Genomic DNA, 15,280 nt, shown 5'->3' with positions numbered 1-15,280 from the left:
TGTGTCCCAGAGGTAAAATTTACATTTGTTGCCCCACCCACTTTTGCCTCTGGCCCCGCCTGCTCTGCATGTGGCCCTTGGAGGGTCGCCTAGAAGGGAGTGTGGCCCTCAGGCTGGAAGAGGATTCCCCAGCCCTTAGCTATGGAATCAGTTACCTTTCCGGTGCTGTGTGGGCACATCTTCTATGGGACCCCACTTGTACCCCCCTGCTGCATAACCACAATCCTTTTTCTCCCCCCGCACCCCACTCAATACTTGTGGGCTGTATCCCTGAAACTGTATCCATGGGAAGCTGGTTAGCCTTTCACGGGGCCAGTCCTTGCTCCCTCAACCCAGCCCCGTCTCTCTCTCTGTCTGCTTCAGTCCGTCAACGAGTTCCTGGAGTCCGTCGGAGCCCCCTTGGAGATCGTCGACGGCTTCATTGACAGCATCGCTGTCACCATCCCCTGGTCCGCCTTAGTCACAGAGAACTGCACCGTGGAAGTGAGCGGCCTGCAGATCACGTGCCGGCCGAAGTATCGTACTGGTGAGAACCGGAGGAGAGGGAGAGAGGGGACAGTACTGATCTGGAAGCTGGGGGTGGGCAAGTGGGCAGCCTCCTGCCTGCCTCACCTGGTGGCTCTCTCTTCTCCCTCTGCCCTCCTGCAGCTGCCCCTGGCTCCGAGTCACAGAGCTGGGCATCATGCATGACCACCAGCATGCAGCTGGCACAGGAGTGCCTGAAGGAGCAGGCCGAGGAGCCCTCGGACACCCCCCAGCCCCTGGAGGGGCTCGAAATGTTTGCCCAAACCATTGAAACCGGTGAGTCCTTGGGCAGGGGGAAATGGGTGGCCGTTCTTCTGGAAGAGCTTTTGGTGGTGCAGGCTGAAGGGGCGCAGGCAGGACTGAAGGAAGGGAGGTCCCCCCCTTTGTCCTTCTCTGCCTGCCAGCCTCCTGACCCCCCTGTTCTCCTTTGCTATCTGCCAGTTCTGCGAAGGATTGAAGTCACCTTCTTGGACACTGTGATACGTGTGGAGCATGTGCCCAGTGGCTCACAGGGCAGTGTGGCCCTTGAGATGCACATCAAAAGGTAATTGGCTTTAAGGTGCTCAGGTGCTTTTTATTGGTAGGGACGGGGAGGAGCTCCTGCTGCTCAGGATTCCAACCCCTCCATTCTGTCCCCCTCCCCACCTGGCTTCCTATTCCCGCCTCTCTCTTCTGTCCCCGGCCATTCTCTATCCTTATTGGTTTGTCCTGCAGGGTTCTCCCTCTCACTTTTTGTACAAAACCCCAGGATTCCTCCATCCTGCAAAGCCCTGCCAAAGCTTCTCTCTTGAATACAAACCCTGTGCTCTTTTGCCTGTGGAAGAGGCTGTCCCTTTCAGCATAAATAGCAGGAACTGATGTGTGTATATGATTTTAACGTGGCTGAACAGCACATTTATAGCAGCGGGGGAACAGAGGGTGACCTCTCAAGACTAAGCAGACATTCAGAAAGGTCCTGGTTTGAAATACAGTCCTTTTGGGGTAGAGAGGGGAGAGAAGACAAGGAGGACAGAATAGCTGAAGGGATTTCCCTGGGTAGGTAGAGCTTGCTCAGACATCACCAAGGGGTCGCTTGAGGGCTGCTTGTTCCCTCTCTGCCCCCAGCTGAGCTCTTGATGCTTTGGCTGTCTGCTGTCTTCATTTCTTCCCTCCCCCCCCACCAGATTGGACTACTGTGACGAAGCCGTGAAGGAACCTGGGCAGGCAATCACTGTTGACATCCACCAGCCTCCACCATTTGTGCACAAAATCCTGCAGCTGAGCGGGGTCCTGCTTTACTATGAGGAGTTTGCGGGTGGCGCGGGCGGCCACATGCCATCGTCCCCTGTCCCAAAGGTACAGCCCCCTGGCGGGGGCCTTCCTTGGTAGAGGGGGACTTGACTTTCATGGGTGTCAAAGTATTCTGTCCGTCTTGGGCTTCCCATCCACCGAGGGGTGAGGAGGGTGCGTGTTGCGGGCTTCCCTGTGTTCAGAACTGCCTCGTCTCTCCCCTCCACGCTAGGGTGCTGCCGAGTCTTCAGAGTCCCAGGCGGAGGAGGCAGAGGAGGAGGAGGCTTCCCCTAGCTCTCTGCTTCAGATTGGCAGCTGCTCTGGATACACGGAGATGAGGATCAAGCTGAAGCAGAACGAGGCCTTTCCTGGGCCCAAGGTGAGTTAAAATGGTGCCTGAGGTTCTGCAGCCATCCGGCGAATAGCTGATGCATGGGAAAGCCATGCCTTGTGTGAGCTGGGGAGCTTTGTTGGACTGCTCTGCTGAGGCATAGGCAGCTGCACCCCCCCCCCAGCGGAGCAGTTTAAAGAAGGCGCCCCCCCCCCAATGTCTTGGCTGCCTTTGCACAGGTAGGTGGTTGGGCTGCCTCTTTCTCCCGCGAGGAAGAGGGGGCCTACCAACAGAGGCTGCCTCTGGCTCGTGAGGAGGCATGTTTTGAACTTTCTCCCCCTCTCTCTGCACAGCTGGAACTGGATGGGAAGATGGGGTCACTGCACCTCCTGCTTGCCCCCCAACAGATCTTATACCTGCTAGATCTTCTGTCTTCCCTGAACTTCTCTGGTGAGCTCTGTGCAACGTGGGTGGGAGGAGAGATGGAGAAAGAGCACCGTGCAAACCCACAAGAGGTTTGACCTCCTGCCCTGAAGAGATGGGGTTGTTGTGGCTCTTTTGGTCCAGCCCAGCAAGGCCTGTCAGGATAGCACATTTGAACCCATGCACGCCTTTTTTCCTTCCTTGGAGGAGGTGCCAACTTTTGCACTGGAACAGGTGAGCCTTCTTCAGCCCTGCAGGTCTCCCTTAATTCTCTTCTCTCTTCTCTCTCCCCCCCCCCCAAGAATCCAGCCTCTTGCAGGAGCAGCTGAGCAAGAGTCGCCCCCTTGACTCAGAGGACCTGAAGCTGATTGAGCAGGACCTCAGCCAACAGCTGCACTCAGGGCTAGGGGCTGGCCCCACCCGCCTGGAGGGGATGGAGACCTGCGTCGGGCTGGAGAATGGAGGTGACTGCTGCCGGGGGGCAGGGGGAGCAGCTTTGCATGCAGGAAGATCCCAGGTGTCAAATCCCCAATAGCAGCAGCTCCAGGCAGAGAGGGTGAAGAGCTGCTGCCAGTCAGTGCAGGCAGTACTGAGTGAGATAGACCAAGTCAGAACAGGGACCTAAGGCAGCTTCCTATGTTTCCACCTCTCCTTCTTCTTCATCCTGGGTACATCTACCAGGCCCAGGTTCAATCCCTTGCATTCCCCTCTTGAAAGGATTCAATTAGCAGAAGGCTATTTCTTCTGTTGCCTACTGATGTTTGAGCGACCATGAAATAAAGCCCCACTTGATTCCTGCTTGGTTTCCGGACAAGGTCTTGGCGCGTAAACTGGCCCCCTTGACGGACGGGACTGAGCTGGTGGCTGCTTTAGGCCCGCCCTCTCCTTCTTGCCCCTCCTTGGCCAACTTTCCCTTCCTTTTCAGAGATGTTCTTCTCCATGGCTCCCATGACCAGCAGCGTGACCTCCGTGCGCTCAGCCAGCGAGCTCTCTGACATCGACCTGGACTCCTCCATGCACAGTGACGCTGGCTCCAGCCGCCTACAGGCTCTGCCCTTCGCGCCAGGGGTAAGAGCCCCAGCAGGCTGTGGGGGACGGCAGAGGGAGGGGTGACCCTGGGTAAGTTTCCGGTGGGCTTGGACAGGTCATGCCTGAGGCCTGGGTGCTTGAGGAGTTTGGGCAGGAGGACCCAGGGGAAGGCCTCCTCGTGTTGGGGGGGGGGGCTTCCTTTGCTCCCTATCCCATCTCATCACCAGCTGCCCAGGCACACAGCTTCAGTGCTGCCCCCTGAGTTGCCAGGGGGCAACTTAACACAGCTGGCCCAAGACAAAGGACAGACTGACGCATCCCCCCCTCCATGTTCAGAAGCTGGCCAGACTGAGAGCTGATTCAGACTTCAGTGCAGGCAACAGGCTAGCACCCCCTATCCCAGCATGCCTGAGGGCTGCGGATTAGTTTAGGGGGTGCAGGGCCCTCCTGCTTCTGCACGTCACAGAGGGGAACCGCCAAGGAGGCTGTGCTGCTGCCGTCCCTCAGCAACTGCTGTCTGAGGCTTTTGCCTTCCTCTGCCCAATGGCCTTGCCGGTAGGCCTGCTCTGCTCCCAGAGCTACTTGCCCTGTTCTCAACTCTCCACCTTTGTTTCATCTCCACTCCACTCCGCCCGCCCCCTGCACAGCTGATGTTGAGCAGTCCCAGGCGTTACGGACGGTCACCCTTTGCTGCCACCCTGCCGTGCCTCAACAAGATACCAAGTAAGATGGTTTAAATTGCAAATTGGTGGGAGGGTGAGGGTGGGATTGTGGCTGATAAGCCCAAGTAGTGCCAGAGAGGAGACGGGCGCAAGAGAGCCGTGGGGTGTTTCCCCCCCACTGGTGTTGAAGGGAGGACTCGTTGGTTGGTTGGTTGGTTGGTTGGTTAGTTAGAGCATTTGTACCCTGCCAAAAAGGCTCCCAGAGTAGGGTACAAATGCTCTAACTAACATACAGTCGGAACAAGGCAGTCCCTGCCTACAGGCTTACAATCCGAAGGAACATGGCACACAAGGGGAAGAGAACAGGGAGGGAAGAGGAAAGGGAGAGGGAGGCGCTTGTAGGTAGGAAGCCATCATTCCTTGTGACACTACAGAGGTGTAGCTTGTCCTGGTTTTCGGTCAAATGAAGGCTACCAAAGTAGCTTATAGATATCAGTAGTGAAACAGTCCCTGTTCTCAGCATTACAATCTAGCAGATATGGCACTGAAGGAAAATGACTTGGAGGGTAGGAGGAAAAATGTAAACTCGAGTGTTGCAAAAGAAGAGACCTACTGCTTGGTATGCAGAAGTTCTGGTGTGTTCAGCGTCTCCTTTTTAAAAATCTGTTTCATTGAGATCCTAGAGAGCTGCTGCCAGCCAGAGCAGACAGTGCTGGACTTGGTGGGCCAGCAGTCTGACAGCTTCTTAAGAGTTTCTCCCAGTAATCTCTGGGGCAGCTGCGTCCAAGTTCAGGTCTTTCTGCTCCAAGACTCACTTTCTCTCTCTTCCTTGCACAGGCAAGACCAGCCACCCGCAACCCCCCTCTCTGGAGAACCAGCGGCCTGAGGTGTTGCTGCGGCTGACGATTGGAGGGCTCACTCTCACCCTGCTGCACCAGACCCCAGAGGCCCCACACCTCCAGCTGGCTCAGCGCTTCTTCTCCCAGCTCAGGGGCCTGAAGGACTCTGCCTTTGGGGGCCGGGATTTCCAGCCCCTGCGCCAGTGCTTTGAGGGGGCCTGTCCACGCAGCAATGTCAGGTATGTATTGGGAACCGAAGGCCTGAGCACAGCAAAAAAACAACAACCCAGGTGCTCTGCCCAGGCCCTGTGGTGTGTGTTTGTGTTATAACATTTGTTTAAATCTGTGGTTCCCAAAGTAGGCAGTAGCAATGGGATTACCGGGGGGGGGGGGGTGCTGCTGTAAGAGGCAAGGGGACAGAAGGGGACTGCTTTAGGTGTAAATAACTACCAGACTTTCAAAAGCTGGCATCACTGGATCAAGTTCATCAATATTGTTGAATTAATTAAACTAAATAGTTTTCATTGGATTTTCAATAAATGTGCAATTAATTGTTACAGTTTTGAGTTTCACTGTGATATTATCTTCCTCAGTGGGTCATGCAAAGAATGCATTTGACAAGGTAGGGTGGGGGAGGGGTGGGGGAGTTTAGGGAACCAAGGGGGCATTGGCCTGGAAAAGTTTGGGAACCACTGGATTGCCATTCCACTTGGCTTGCAAAAATGTATCATAGAATCAGAAGGGTCCCTGAGGATCATCTAGTCCAACCCCTTGCAATGCAGGAATATGCAGCTGTCCCTTACGGGGATTGAACTTGCAGCCTTGGCGTTTTCAGCACCATGCTCTAACTGACTGAGCTATGCAGAGATAGTAGACATCCTACAGTGGATGTGACTTAATGAGAGCCTGCTGGATCAGGGATGATGGGAGTTGTAGTGCAACCGCACCCGGAGGCTCCCCGGGTCCCCGCCCCTGCTCTGTGCTTCGCTGCCAGCAGGCAAGGGACATTCCCTGCACCTTGCGCTTGCCACGTTTGCCATCTGGGTGTCTGTTTGCCTCTTCCAGGCTGACTGGGGCCGCCGTGCAGATCAGCTGCGAGCACAAGGCCTCTGGGCAGCTGCACATGTTCAGCTGGGATGCATCCTTTGGGCTCCTGGAGATCTTGGAGTGCCTGTGGACAGACGACAGGACGCAAGCCAAGCCAGAGTACACCGAGGTGAGGGCTGAGCTCCATCAAGGGGAGTGCAAGAGCGGGGGGCACCTGGGTGCTGCTCACTCCCCCCCCCCCCATGTCCACTTGCACTTCCTGCCCCAGACAAACTGGAGGCTCTCCGGAGTCCTGGTTGCATTGATGTTGCCAACAAAACTATCAGTGGAGCAGCCGCCTGTCAGATGAAGAGCATGGGGTTCTTTTGTCAGAGGGCGTCCTTGGTAAACTGATTTTGCTTCCTTCTCAGCTGCTGGTCTTCGCCACCCCTAGTGCCTTTCCCTACAGCCACTCGCCTCGCCCCTGTGCCCGTCTGCAAACCAAGCATTCGGAGAAGCGGCCTTCATCCTCCAAGGTCAGTCTTGCAGCAGGCAGGGTGCTTTTTGCACAGATCCAGCAGCAAATTTCTTTCCCCTTCTCAGTCGCTGGAGAAATTCTGGGCAGCAGTGGGTGGAGCCTTCGTCTTCCTTGGCAAACCATAAATGCATGAGTGTGTCCCCTTATGTCCCACCAACACCCTTGAAGAGCAAGGAAAGTGCTTTGCCAGGGACCAGTGTGCCTCAGTGGGCTGGGTTTGCCCTGCAGGACACAAGTTAGCCACCCCTGGCTCAAAAAGCGGCAATGCAGGCACCAGGTGAGCCAGCCTCTCTGGGAAAGTCGTTCCATAACTTGGGAGCGTCATAGCAGAAAAAGGCCTCTCCCCGGTTGGGAACTGCAGAAATCCTCCACGTTTCATTTTGTTTCTGAAAAATACTTCCAGGAAAGAGTTAACCTGGATAAAATTAAAATGAGAGCTGGGCAGAGGCAGGTCCCAAGTCTAAACCAGCCTGTGGCTTTCCAGGTGTTTTTAGACTCCTGACTTTCATTAGCCAAAGGATGCAAAGACAGTGAGGTGTTGTAGTCCGATGGGACCTGGAGCGCCTCAATGCAACCTAAGACTTGGGCCAAACCTGGGTTAGCAGAGCTCTTGCTGGGGAGACGCCTGCAGCCTGCCAACTCTTGCTACTGTACTTCCAGAGCCGCCTTGCCAAGGTCCCCGCCAAGCAAACGGTGGAGCTGGTGGCCGAGCTGGACGACTTCTGCTCAGACGTGGACCTGGCGACGCTCGACCGCCTTTGCTCGCTGCTGTGCCGTGCCACGACGCCCTCCACGCCAGCCTGGCCTCCTCCCGAGGCACACTTGGTAAGTGGGGGGCGGAGCAGACTGAGAGGCCACGGCGCCCACTTCTTCCCCCCGCCCCCACCAGGAAGAGCCTCCTCTAATGGTTTTCTCTCCCCTCTCTCCCCCACCCCTCTCCTGGCTGGGCGCCAGGCAGATTCTCCCCCTGCTGCCAAGCGGCAGGCAAGCGTGCGACTGGCAGCGCCCAAGGCCACCCTGAGGCTGCAGTTCCCGATCCCGGACCTCCGTCCGTGGCCCGAGAGGAGGCCCTGGGCCCAGAAGGCCGTGCGACAGGAGAGCCTGCGCCTGGACCTGGCCGGAGTGGAGCTGCAGGTGGAGCTCGGGCTGGCAGGTGTCACCCAGCTGGAACTTGCCTGCAGTGACCTGCATGGTAAGGAGAGGCTGCTGCAGGATCCCTGCTCCCTCCCTCCAAAAAGACCCCCATCGGATTTCTCCCTCCAGCCGCCAAGTGGGCGAGGGCAGACGTTGCCGGCGTCTAAACATTGCCTGTATCTGGGCAAGTCAGAAGTGGGCACGCCCCCTGGTACAAGGTAGCATTTGTGTATGAAAGATTCAGCCTCCTAGGAATGGCCCTGTTGTGACAAAGGGGGGCAACGCCCAAGAGTGCCTCTCCCACCACTTCTTCGTCCAGCTGCAACACAACAAACCTGCAGTGCTGCCAGCGGCGGGTCTTACTTGCCAGTAGTTGCTGCCGCCCCTCCCACTTATTGCCACAGCTCAGACAAGAGGGGACCTGGGACGCGCCAAAGCAGTTAACGTTTCCTTGGTGGAAAGGTGGGATTTAAATTCAGTAAATAAACATAAATTCCAAGATCCATGCCCCAAGAAGTCCTGAATGCAAGGAGTGGTGATGGTTTGATGCGGTTTGGGTGCCAGCTTTGGAGCGGGTCTACGTTCGCCCGGGAGTGGGGATCTGAACCCTGATGCTGTTTGGGTGATTTGCAGGCACGTACGAAGGCGCCGAGAAGCTGGCCGTGCCGTGCTTGCGGGTCGGCAAAGCCCCCGACCTGTCCGCCAAAGGGACGGGGAAGAAGTACCTCCTCCCCAAGTAAGTCTGGTTTCCGCGTGCAACCTCCCTTTGCTACAGCAGTCAGGGTGTGCTTGGGTGCTGCCTTGGCAAGGGCATCCTGTTCTCTCTCTCGACTTCTTGGGTCTATTTTTTGGGGGGGAAGCATCCACAAAGGTTCTGGCCCCTCTCTCCAGTGCTGTCCTCTCCCCTGGCAGAATCGCGTTGACCCTCCGCCCTCGGGCCAGCGACACTCCCTGGGACTTGGCCCTGGCGAAGCCCGGAGAGATGGAGCTGTCGACGGCCGAGAGCCCCTGCGAGCTGAAGCAGCCGGAGCCTTCGCCCTTCTCCTCCAAGCGGACCATGTACGAGACGGAGGAGGTGAGAGGGTGAAGCGACCCAGGGGGTGGCGGGGTGTGTCTGTGTGTGTGTGTGTGTAGCTGCTAATAACCTAAGGGGGGGTCTGCTGGACCAGGCCAATGGCCCACCTAGTCCAGCATCTGCTTCTCACAGCGGCTAACCAGATGCCTCCATGGGAAGCCCACAAGCAGGACCCAAGAGCAAATCTCCCTTCTTGTGGCTTCCAGCAACTGGGATCCAGAACCATTGCAGGTTTTGGCTGTGGAGGCAAAGCCCAGCCATCCTAGCTAGCAGCCATTGATCGCCTTCCCCGCCTCCATGTATATGTCAGGAGCTCTTCCTACACTCGAGTAGGACCCTGGTAGAGACACATGCCCGACTGGCATGTTCTCTCCCTCCTGGTTGATCGTTCAGGAGCTTCAAAAGCTTTCTGCAGCCCAAACATCACAGTGACGGATGCCAACGGACATCGGCACACTTAGGGATCCGCAGAGTCTGCGCAGTTCGCATGACGGACCTCAGCAACTCAGCATTTTGGCTAATCTACTTTATTTACATATAAACACACACGGAGCACTGCAACATGGCTCCCTCTCTCTCTAGCATCAGACAGCAAAGAGAAAAAACAAAGGACAATAGTCCTGTCTCCGTCACTTCCCACTTTGTGGAGTCAAAACATATACCATCATGTGATAGACAACAATCCCATGACTGAAATCACGGAGCAGGAATTCTAACAGTATATGCCCCCTGTGGGTGGGAGTTTTGTAGTTCTTCTGTGTGGCGTTGGCACCAGCTTCCTGCCAGCTTCTGATCCACCCTGCCCCTCCACTTTTCCCCTCTAGATGGTGATCCCTGGAGATCCCGAGGAGATGGCGGAATTCCAGAGCCAGACGCTGGAGGCCTCCCAGTATGCCCTGGAGGTGACCTTCCCCACCATGCACATCTTCCTCCCCAGTAAGGACTTCTACGAGAGCATCTACAACAGGTCAGAGTCCCGTGCGCCTGGGCGTCCAGGGGTGGGGGGCAGCAGGAGCCCCTGAGCAAGTTGGGCATGTCCTCCTCGAGGCTCTTCTGCACAAGGGGTGGGAAAGAGTCACAGTACTCAGAAAGCCGAATTTGTCCTTTCCATCGAGGGAATGGGAGGAATCTGCCTTAGACCAGGTCAGGCCATTTGTCCATGTAGACCAGTATTGTCTGCTCTGACTGGCAGCATCTCTCCAGGGTCTTTCATATTTCCTGACTGCTACCTGCTGCCAGGGACTTTGCCCGCCTTAATGACACCTGCTCTGCCATTGAGCTTGTGGCCCTTCTCTTGGTTCGAAACAAGACCTGGGCATCCCTGCATGGCCATGATTGACCCCACGCCCTGATCCTCTAACCTAGCTGGTGGGCTCTGCAGTCCCTGACATTTGCTGCATCCTTGGGATAAGCTGCAGGGGTGGGGAGCCTGTGGTCATAAGGACAACAGAAATGTAGCTCTTGATAACTTTGTCTTCCATGAATTCATACAATCCTCTTTTAAAGCCATCCAAGGTGGTGGTCTTCATTGACTCCTGTGGGAGGGAGTTCCACAGTTTAACTCAACTTATTCACCTAGTGCAGAGTTTCTTACTTATTATTACTATTATTATTTATTAAATTTATATACTGCCCTTCACCAAAAGATCTCAGGGCTACCCTGTGAAGTGCGGCTGAGTTGATTGGCATCCAAGGTCATCCAGTGAGCTTCTTGGCCAAGAGGGGATTGAGCCCTGATCTCACCCAGGTCTTTGTCCCGCACTCTAACCACTACACCACACTGTCATGGGACAGGCTGTTCATGCCGACCTTCTTTTCCTCCTCTAGGATCAATAATGATCTCCTGATGTTCGAGTCCTTCAGCCCACCCCCCACCCCCTCCGAGCTTCTGGGGGGCGCTGGGTCCACAACAGCCCCCTTTGTTGGAGAAGCACCAGCGGACACCCGCTGGCAGGAAAACTTCAAGATGTGCAAGTCGGCCTTTAAGCTGGGTAAGGGAGGGCACCCCCATGTCGGAGGGTGGGAGGGAAGGGAGGAGGGTTTTAGTACACACCAGTTCCTTTGAGAGGCAAGACTGGGTCTTGGCCATCACCGTCTTGCAACTTGGCCAAGCATGCTTTATAGACTGCCTGGACTTGGCGGGGGGGGGGGGGGCAGCAGGAAACAGGCTCTATTCTGGGCAGTGCAGAGGTTTGATGGGTCTGTAAAAAAATGCCTTCCCCGCCTTCCTCTCCCTGCCTTCCAGATTCAGACTCCGAAGATGAAGATTCTCACTTCTACTCCGTGGATGAGGCAGCACAGCGGAAGAAGGGGGAACAGAGGAGCCCCTTTCCCCAGAGCTGTGTCTCTGTTGTGCTCTCTGTGGGGAAGGGGCGGGTGACAGCTCTGTGCGATGCCAAGGTAAAGCGGGGAGGAGAGAGAGAAGGTTACAGGCTGACCACTCATGTGACCCTGAGATGGGGGAGGCATTATTTATTTTATCTGATGCTATTTTAATTATAAACCATTCATAAACTGTTCAGCATTTTAATAATCCCTAAGCAGTATGGGGGGACGTGGGTGGCACTGTGGGTTAAACCACAGATCCCTAGGGCTTGCCAATCAGAAGGTCGGCGGTTCGAATCCCCCAACGGGGTGAGCTCTCGTTGCCCGGTCCCTGCTCCTTCCAACCTAGCAGTTCGAAAGCACGTCAAAGTACAAGTAGATAAATAGGTACCGCTCTGGTGGGAAGGTAAATAGTGTTTCCGTGTGCTGCTCTGGTTCGCCGGAAGCGGCTTAGTCATGCTGGCCACATGACCCGGAATCTGTACGCCGGCTCCCTTGGCCAATAAAGCTAGATGAGCGCCGCAACTCCAGAGTCGGCCACGACTGAACCTAATAGTCAGGGGTCCCTTTACCTTTACCTTTAAGCAGTATGGGAAGCTTTCAGCTGGGTACTGTGGCTAAATCTGGGAGGGGGCATTAAATCTTAGGTTTGGCATAGACCCTTTAGCTTGTTGGCAGGGCTGCTGTGTGCTCCCTGCAAGCTAGTGCCTGCTTGAGCCACTAGGGCTTCCTGAGCTCTTGACCATGGTCCTTCGTCCTTTGGTCCTGGCCCATGGCTCCTGGTTGCCAGCTCACCTGGGGCTCTTGCCAACCAGATTCCTGTAGGAAACCCTCCGGAAGGATTCGAGCGCAAGAGCCCTCTCCCCTTCTGTTGCTTCCAGCAAGTGGAATTCAGAAGCATTGCTGCCTCCAACCGCAGAGGCAGAGCAGAGCCATTGTGGCTCCATGAATTTGTGTGTTCCTCTAATGTCATCCAAGTTGGTGACCGCCACTCCCATCTCTCTGTCTCTGGCTGTGCAGGGCGAGGGGGGCAAGAAGCTGGAGGGATCTCACGGCGAGCTGGTCCTGGACGTGGAAAGCGGCAGTCTCTTCAGCGTCTCGCGGTACAAGGGTCGCGAGGACCTCGGCTACTTCTGCATTGAGGCAGAGAAAGTTGCACTTTATCACAAGGGTAGGGCTCTGGCCCCTGGGGCCGCGAAGGGGGAATAGGGGTGTGCCAGGTTCAGTGGGTACTTGTGGCTGGCTGGGAGGGGTGGTGGCCACGTCAAATGGAGGTTAACCCCCTGATCAGGCATCATTTCTCCTTGCCAAATAAGGAAGGATTCTGGACCCTTCGGGGGAGCTCTTCTTTGGAGGGGAAGGTTGCAAACCTCTAGGAAATGTTAACCCAGGATGTCCTCTCTTGTCCCTGCAGCTGTGGTGGAGGACTACCTCATGGCGGAGCATCTGGAAATCTCCAACTTTTTGCCCCCGGAGGGGCTCAACCCCACCATTTATGCCTCCCAGGAGGGCCCCATCACTTGGCCCTTGGGGAGCAAGAAGGACGGGCCCCTGAAGATGCTCTCCCTGGCTATCCAGATCAACCTGGATTTGGAGAAGAACATCAAGGTATTGTGACCGTTGGATCCATCTTTCCTGCACATCTGAAGGAGGGAAGGGGGAGCCCTTTGGGCTGTTGGTGGGGCGATCTTTGGAACTTCCTCTTCCAAACCTGGGGGAAGATTTGTTTTCTTTTATTCCTGTCCCATCCTTCAGGGCCAGCAGCTTGCAAGGTGATAGGTAGGACCACGCTGAGCCAATAAAGGTGGTCGAGTCAGAGGAAATGGCTCTGTCTTAGTGCCATTCATTTGTTAAATTGATAGGCCACTTCGTAGCATAAAGCCACCAAAGTGGTGTATACAGTAAAAAACACAAGCTCTAAGAATCAATTCATTGAACTCTGAAACGCATGACCCCCAAGCCACACAAGAGCCATATTTTCATGAGCTGTTCCTTCACAGCTTTCATAACTTTCAGGTAGCACAGAGGCTGAGCCCATGGGTCCCAGTTCTTGAATCCTACCACTTCTGCCTAATAGAGGTCTTCTCAGTGGGGGCTCCCCCATTCATGGAATGCTTTCCCTGGGGAGGCATGCCTGGCATCCTCACTATGTTTTTAGGGCAAAAACATTCTCCTTCTCCCAGGCTTTTGGATCTGCTTTTTTGTGGGGTGGGGTTATATTATTTATTAAAATATTTATATGCAACCATATCTATCATCTATCTATCTATCTATCATCTATCTATCTATCTATCTATCTATCTATCTATCTATCTATCTATCTATCTATCTATCCACACACCTCAAAGTGGTTTTGCAACAATAAAAACAAAACCATGTAATAAAACCATAGAAAAGTAAAAAAACTTGAGTTGGATCTGCTAATATTTATTTGTATTACTGGTGTATTTCAGGTATCGTTTTATTCTATACTTGTTTTGGCACTTGGCCTTTTGATTTTGGTTTGTTTTTTCAAAGTTGCTTTGAGTTCTCTCTTCTGAAAAACAACTAATAAATATTAATAATAATTTAAACGGGGGGCGGGGGGAATAGTGAGGTCGGGACATCCCAGATGAGCTGCTTCAATACTTCCAACGTTACCCAGGTTGCTTTCTCATCATCCGCCCCTACCTGGTCAGGGTGTTGTGCAATGGGCTCTTCCCACTGAGAAAAAATCAGAGGCAAAGTGCGCCTTTCAAGGTGCCGCGGCTGCGTGTCTGAATGTGGCCTGAGACCCCCGTTTCTTCCTCGTCTGTTTCAGGAGTTCCTGGTGACGCTGCGCCTTGAAGGGGCCACCATGCGTCATCACATGGCCCTGACCCACCAGAGCTGGTACACGCAGGTGAGGTCTGCCCCCCCAAGGGCTGTCTGGTCTGTGTAGAGAGGCAGGTCGTGCACCGTGAGGGGTTGAGAACGATTCTTGAGCCAGGAGTTCCACACTTTGCACGATGGGGAAGGGGATGTCCTCTGGGTCTCTGCTGCCATAGAGGGCTGTCAGCGTTGACCGGTCTCATGCCGAGGGTGTGTGTCCCCGAAATCTGACTGTGCTCATCTGTCCCCTCAGTTGATTGACTTCCTGGATGTCCTGGATGACCCCATCCTGGGCTTTGTGCCCCCGACGGTCATCACAGTGCTGCACACCCACCTGTTCAGCTGTGCTGTGGATTACAGGTATTTATTGGGACATAGGAGGCTGCCTTCTCTGCCAGCTCAGACAGTCGGTCCGTTGAGCTCATTATGGCCAACATGGTGCCCCGGAAACCGTCCCTTGGTGCCCATGAAGCCTCAGCAGAGCCTCCTACACTTCCTCCTTGGTCACGAGGGAGTAAGGATGATGAAGGTCTTCCCACTCCCATCCTCCCTTGAACAAGTACATAGAGCTGAAGGAGGAAGTGGAGAAGAGTGGCACTCTTTCCCACTTCCTCTTTCAGCTCTATGTGTTTTTCAAGACTCAGATTAATTCTGTTGAGTCCACTTTTGGCCCAGATCCCCTGCAGAAGTGTGTGCAACATCTTTCTGTGACGGGTGTGGGAAGAGAAGTGACCAGAGGAGGCAGCCTCTTCCTGCTACCCACAGAGGTCCAGGTGACATGGGGTGGGAGGATGGCAGCCGCTGTCCAACACCCCTGGTACACTTGAGTTCTGACTTCTCCCCTGCAGGCCTCTCTACTTGCCAATCCGGGTCCTCATCACAGCCGAGACCTTCACCCTCTCCAGCAACATCATTGTGGACACATCTGTCTTCCTCCTCCGGTGGGTCGTGTCTCAACCTCCTATCCTGCTCTTTCCCAGACTCCTTTCACTTGCACAGAGAGGAGACCTTGAGGCCAGCTGGTTGCAGCCTATGTGACGCCCTGGAGGGGGGAGGTCTGGGGCCAAGACAGCTGCTATGATTGCCCATACAGTGGTACCTCGGGTTACATACGCTTCAGGTTACATACGCTTCAGGTTACGGACTCCGCGAACCCAGAAATAGTACCGCGGGTTAAGAACTTTGCTTCAGGATGAGAACAGAAATCGTGCTCCGGTGGTGCGGTGGCAACAGGAGGCCCCATTAACTAAAGTG

At 54.9% G+C, this 15,280-nt stretch overlaps 1 protein-coding gene across 1 annotated transcript in view; it reads left to right on the top strand.

Moving 5' to 3' along the window:
* ATG2A (autophagy related 2A) overlaps nucleotides 1-15,280 on the top strand; it is a 36,892-nt gene that overhangs the window by 5,147 nt on the left and 16,465 nt on the right. Inside the window, exons 2-25 of the mRNA XM_083716381.1 lie at nucleotides 364-526; nucleotides 649-801; nucleotides 967-1,069; nucleotides 1,689-1,860; nucleotides 2,027-2,173; nucleotides 2,479-2,575; nucleotides 2,851-3,012; nucleotides 3,474-3,616; nucleotides 4,225-4,300; nucleotides 5,077-5,317; nucleotides 6,144-6,294; nucleotides 6,536-6,640; nucleotides 7,303-7,467; nucleotides 7,597-7,834; nucleotides 8,410-8,512; nucleotides 8,689-8,851; nucleotides 9,676-9,818; nucleotides 10,679-10,842; nucleotides 11,097-11,251; nucleotides 12,197-12,347; nucleotides 12,591-12,784; nucleotides 13,977-14,057; nucleotides 14,280-14,386; nucleotides 14,875-14,967. Of these exons, the coding sequence (XP_083572507.1) occupies nucleotides 364-526; nucleotides 649-801; nucleotides 967-1,069; nucleotides 1,689-1,860; nucleotides 2,027-2,173; nucleotides 2,479-2,575; nucleotides 2,851-3,012; nucleotides 3,474-3,616; nucleotides 4,225-4,300; nucleotides 5,077-5,317; nucleotides 6,144-6,294; nucleotides 6,536-6,640; nucleotides 7,303-7,467; nucleotides 7,597-7,834; nucleotides 8,410-8,512; nucleotides 8,689-8,851; nucleotides 9,676-9,818; nucleotides 10,679-10,842; nucleotides 11,097-11,251; nucleotides 12,197-12,347; nucleotides 12,591-12,784; nucleotides 13,977-14,057; nucleotides 14,280-14,386; nucleotides 14,875-14,967 (3,470 nt within the window). The remainder of the gene's footprint in view (nucleotides 1-363; nucleotides 527-648; nucleotides 802-966; nucleotides 1,070-1,688; nucleotides 1,861-2,026; nucleotides 2,174-2,478; nucleotides 2,576-2,850; nucleotides 3,013-3,473; nucleotides 3,617-4,224; nucleotides 4,301-5,076; nucleotides 5,318-6,143; nucleotides 6,295-6,535; nucleotides 6,641-7,302; nucleotides 7,468-7,596; nucleotides 7,835-8,409; nucleotides 8,513-8,688; nucleotides 8,852-9,675; nucleotides 9,819-10,678; nucleotides 10,843-11,096; nucleotides 11,252-12,196; nucleotides 12,348-12,590; nucleotides 12,785-13,976; nucleotides 14,058-14,279; nucleotides 14,387-14,874; nucleotides 14,968-15,280) is intronic.

Source organism: Podarcis gaigeae, assembly GCF_964106915.1.
Source record: "Podarcis gaigeae genome assembly, chromosome: 16".
In the NCBI taxonomy this organism is placed as follows: domain Eukaryota; kingdom Metazoa; phylum Chordata; class Lepidosauria; order Squamata; family Lacertidae; genus Podarcis; species Podarcis gaigeae.
This window is presented reverse-complemented; position numbering and strand designations above follow the sequence as displayed.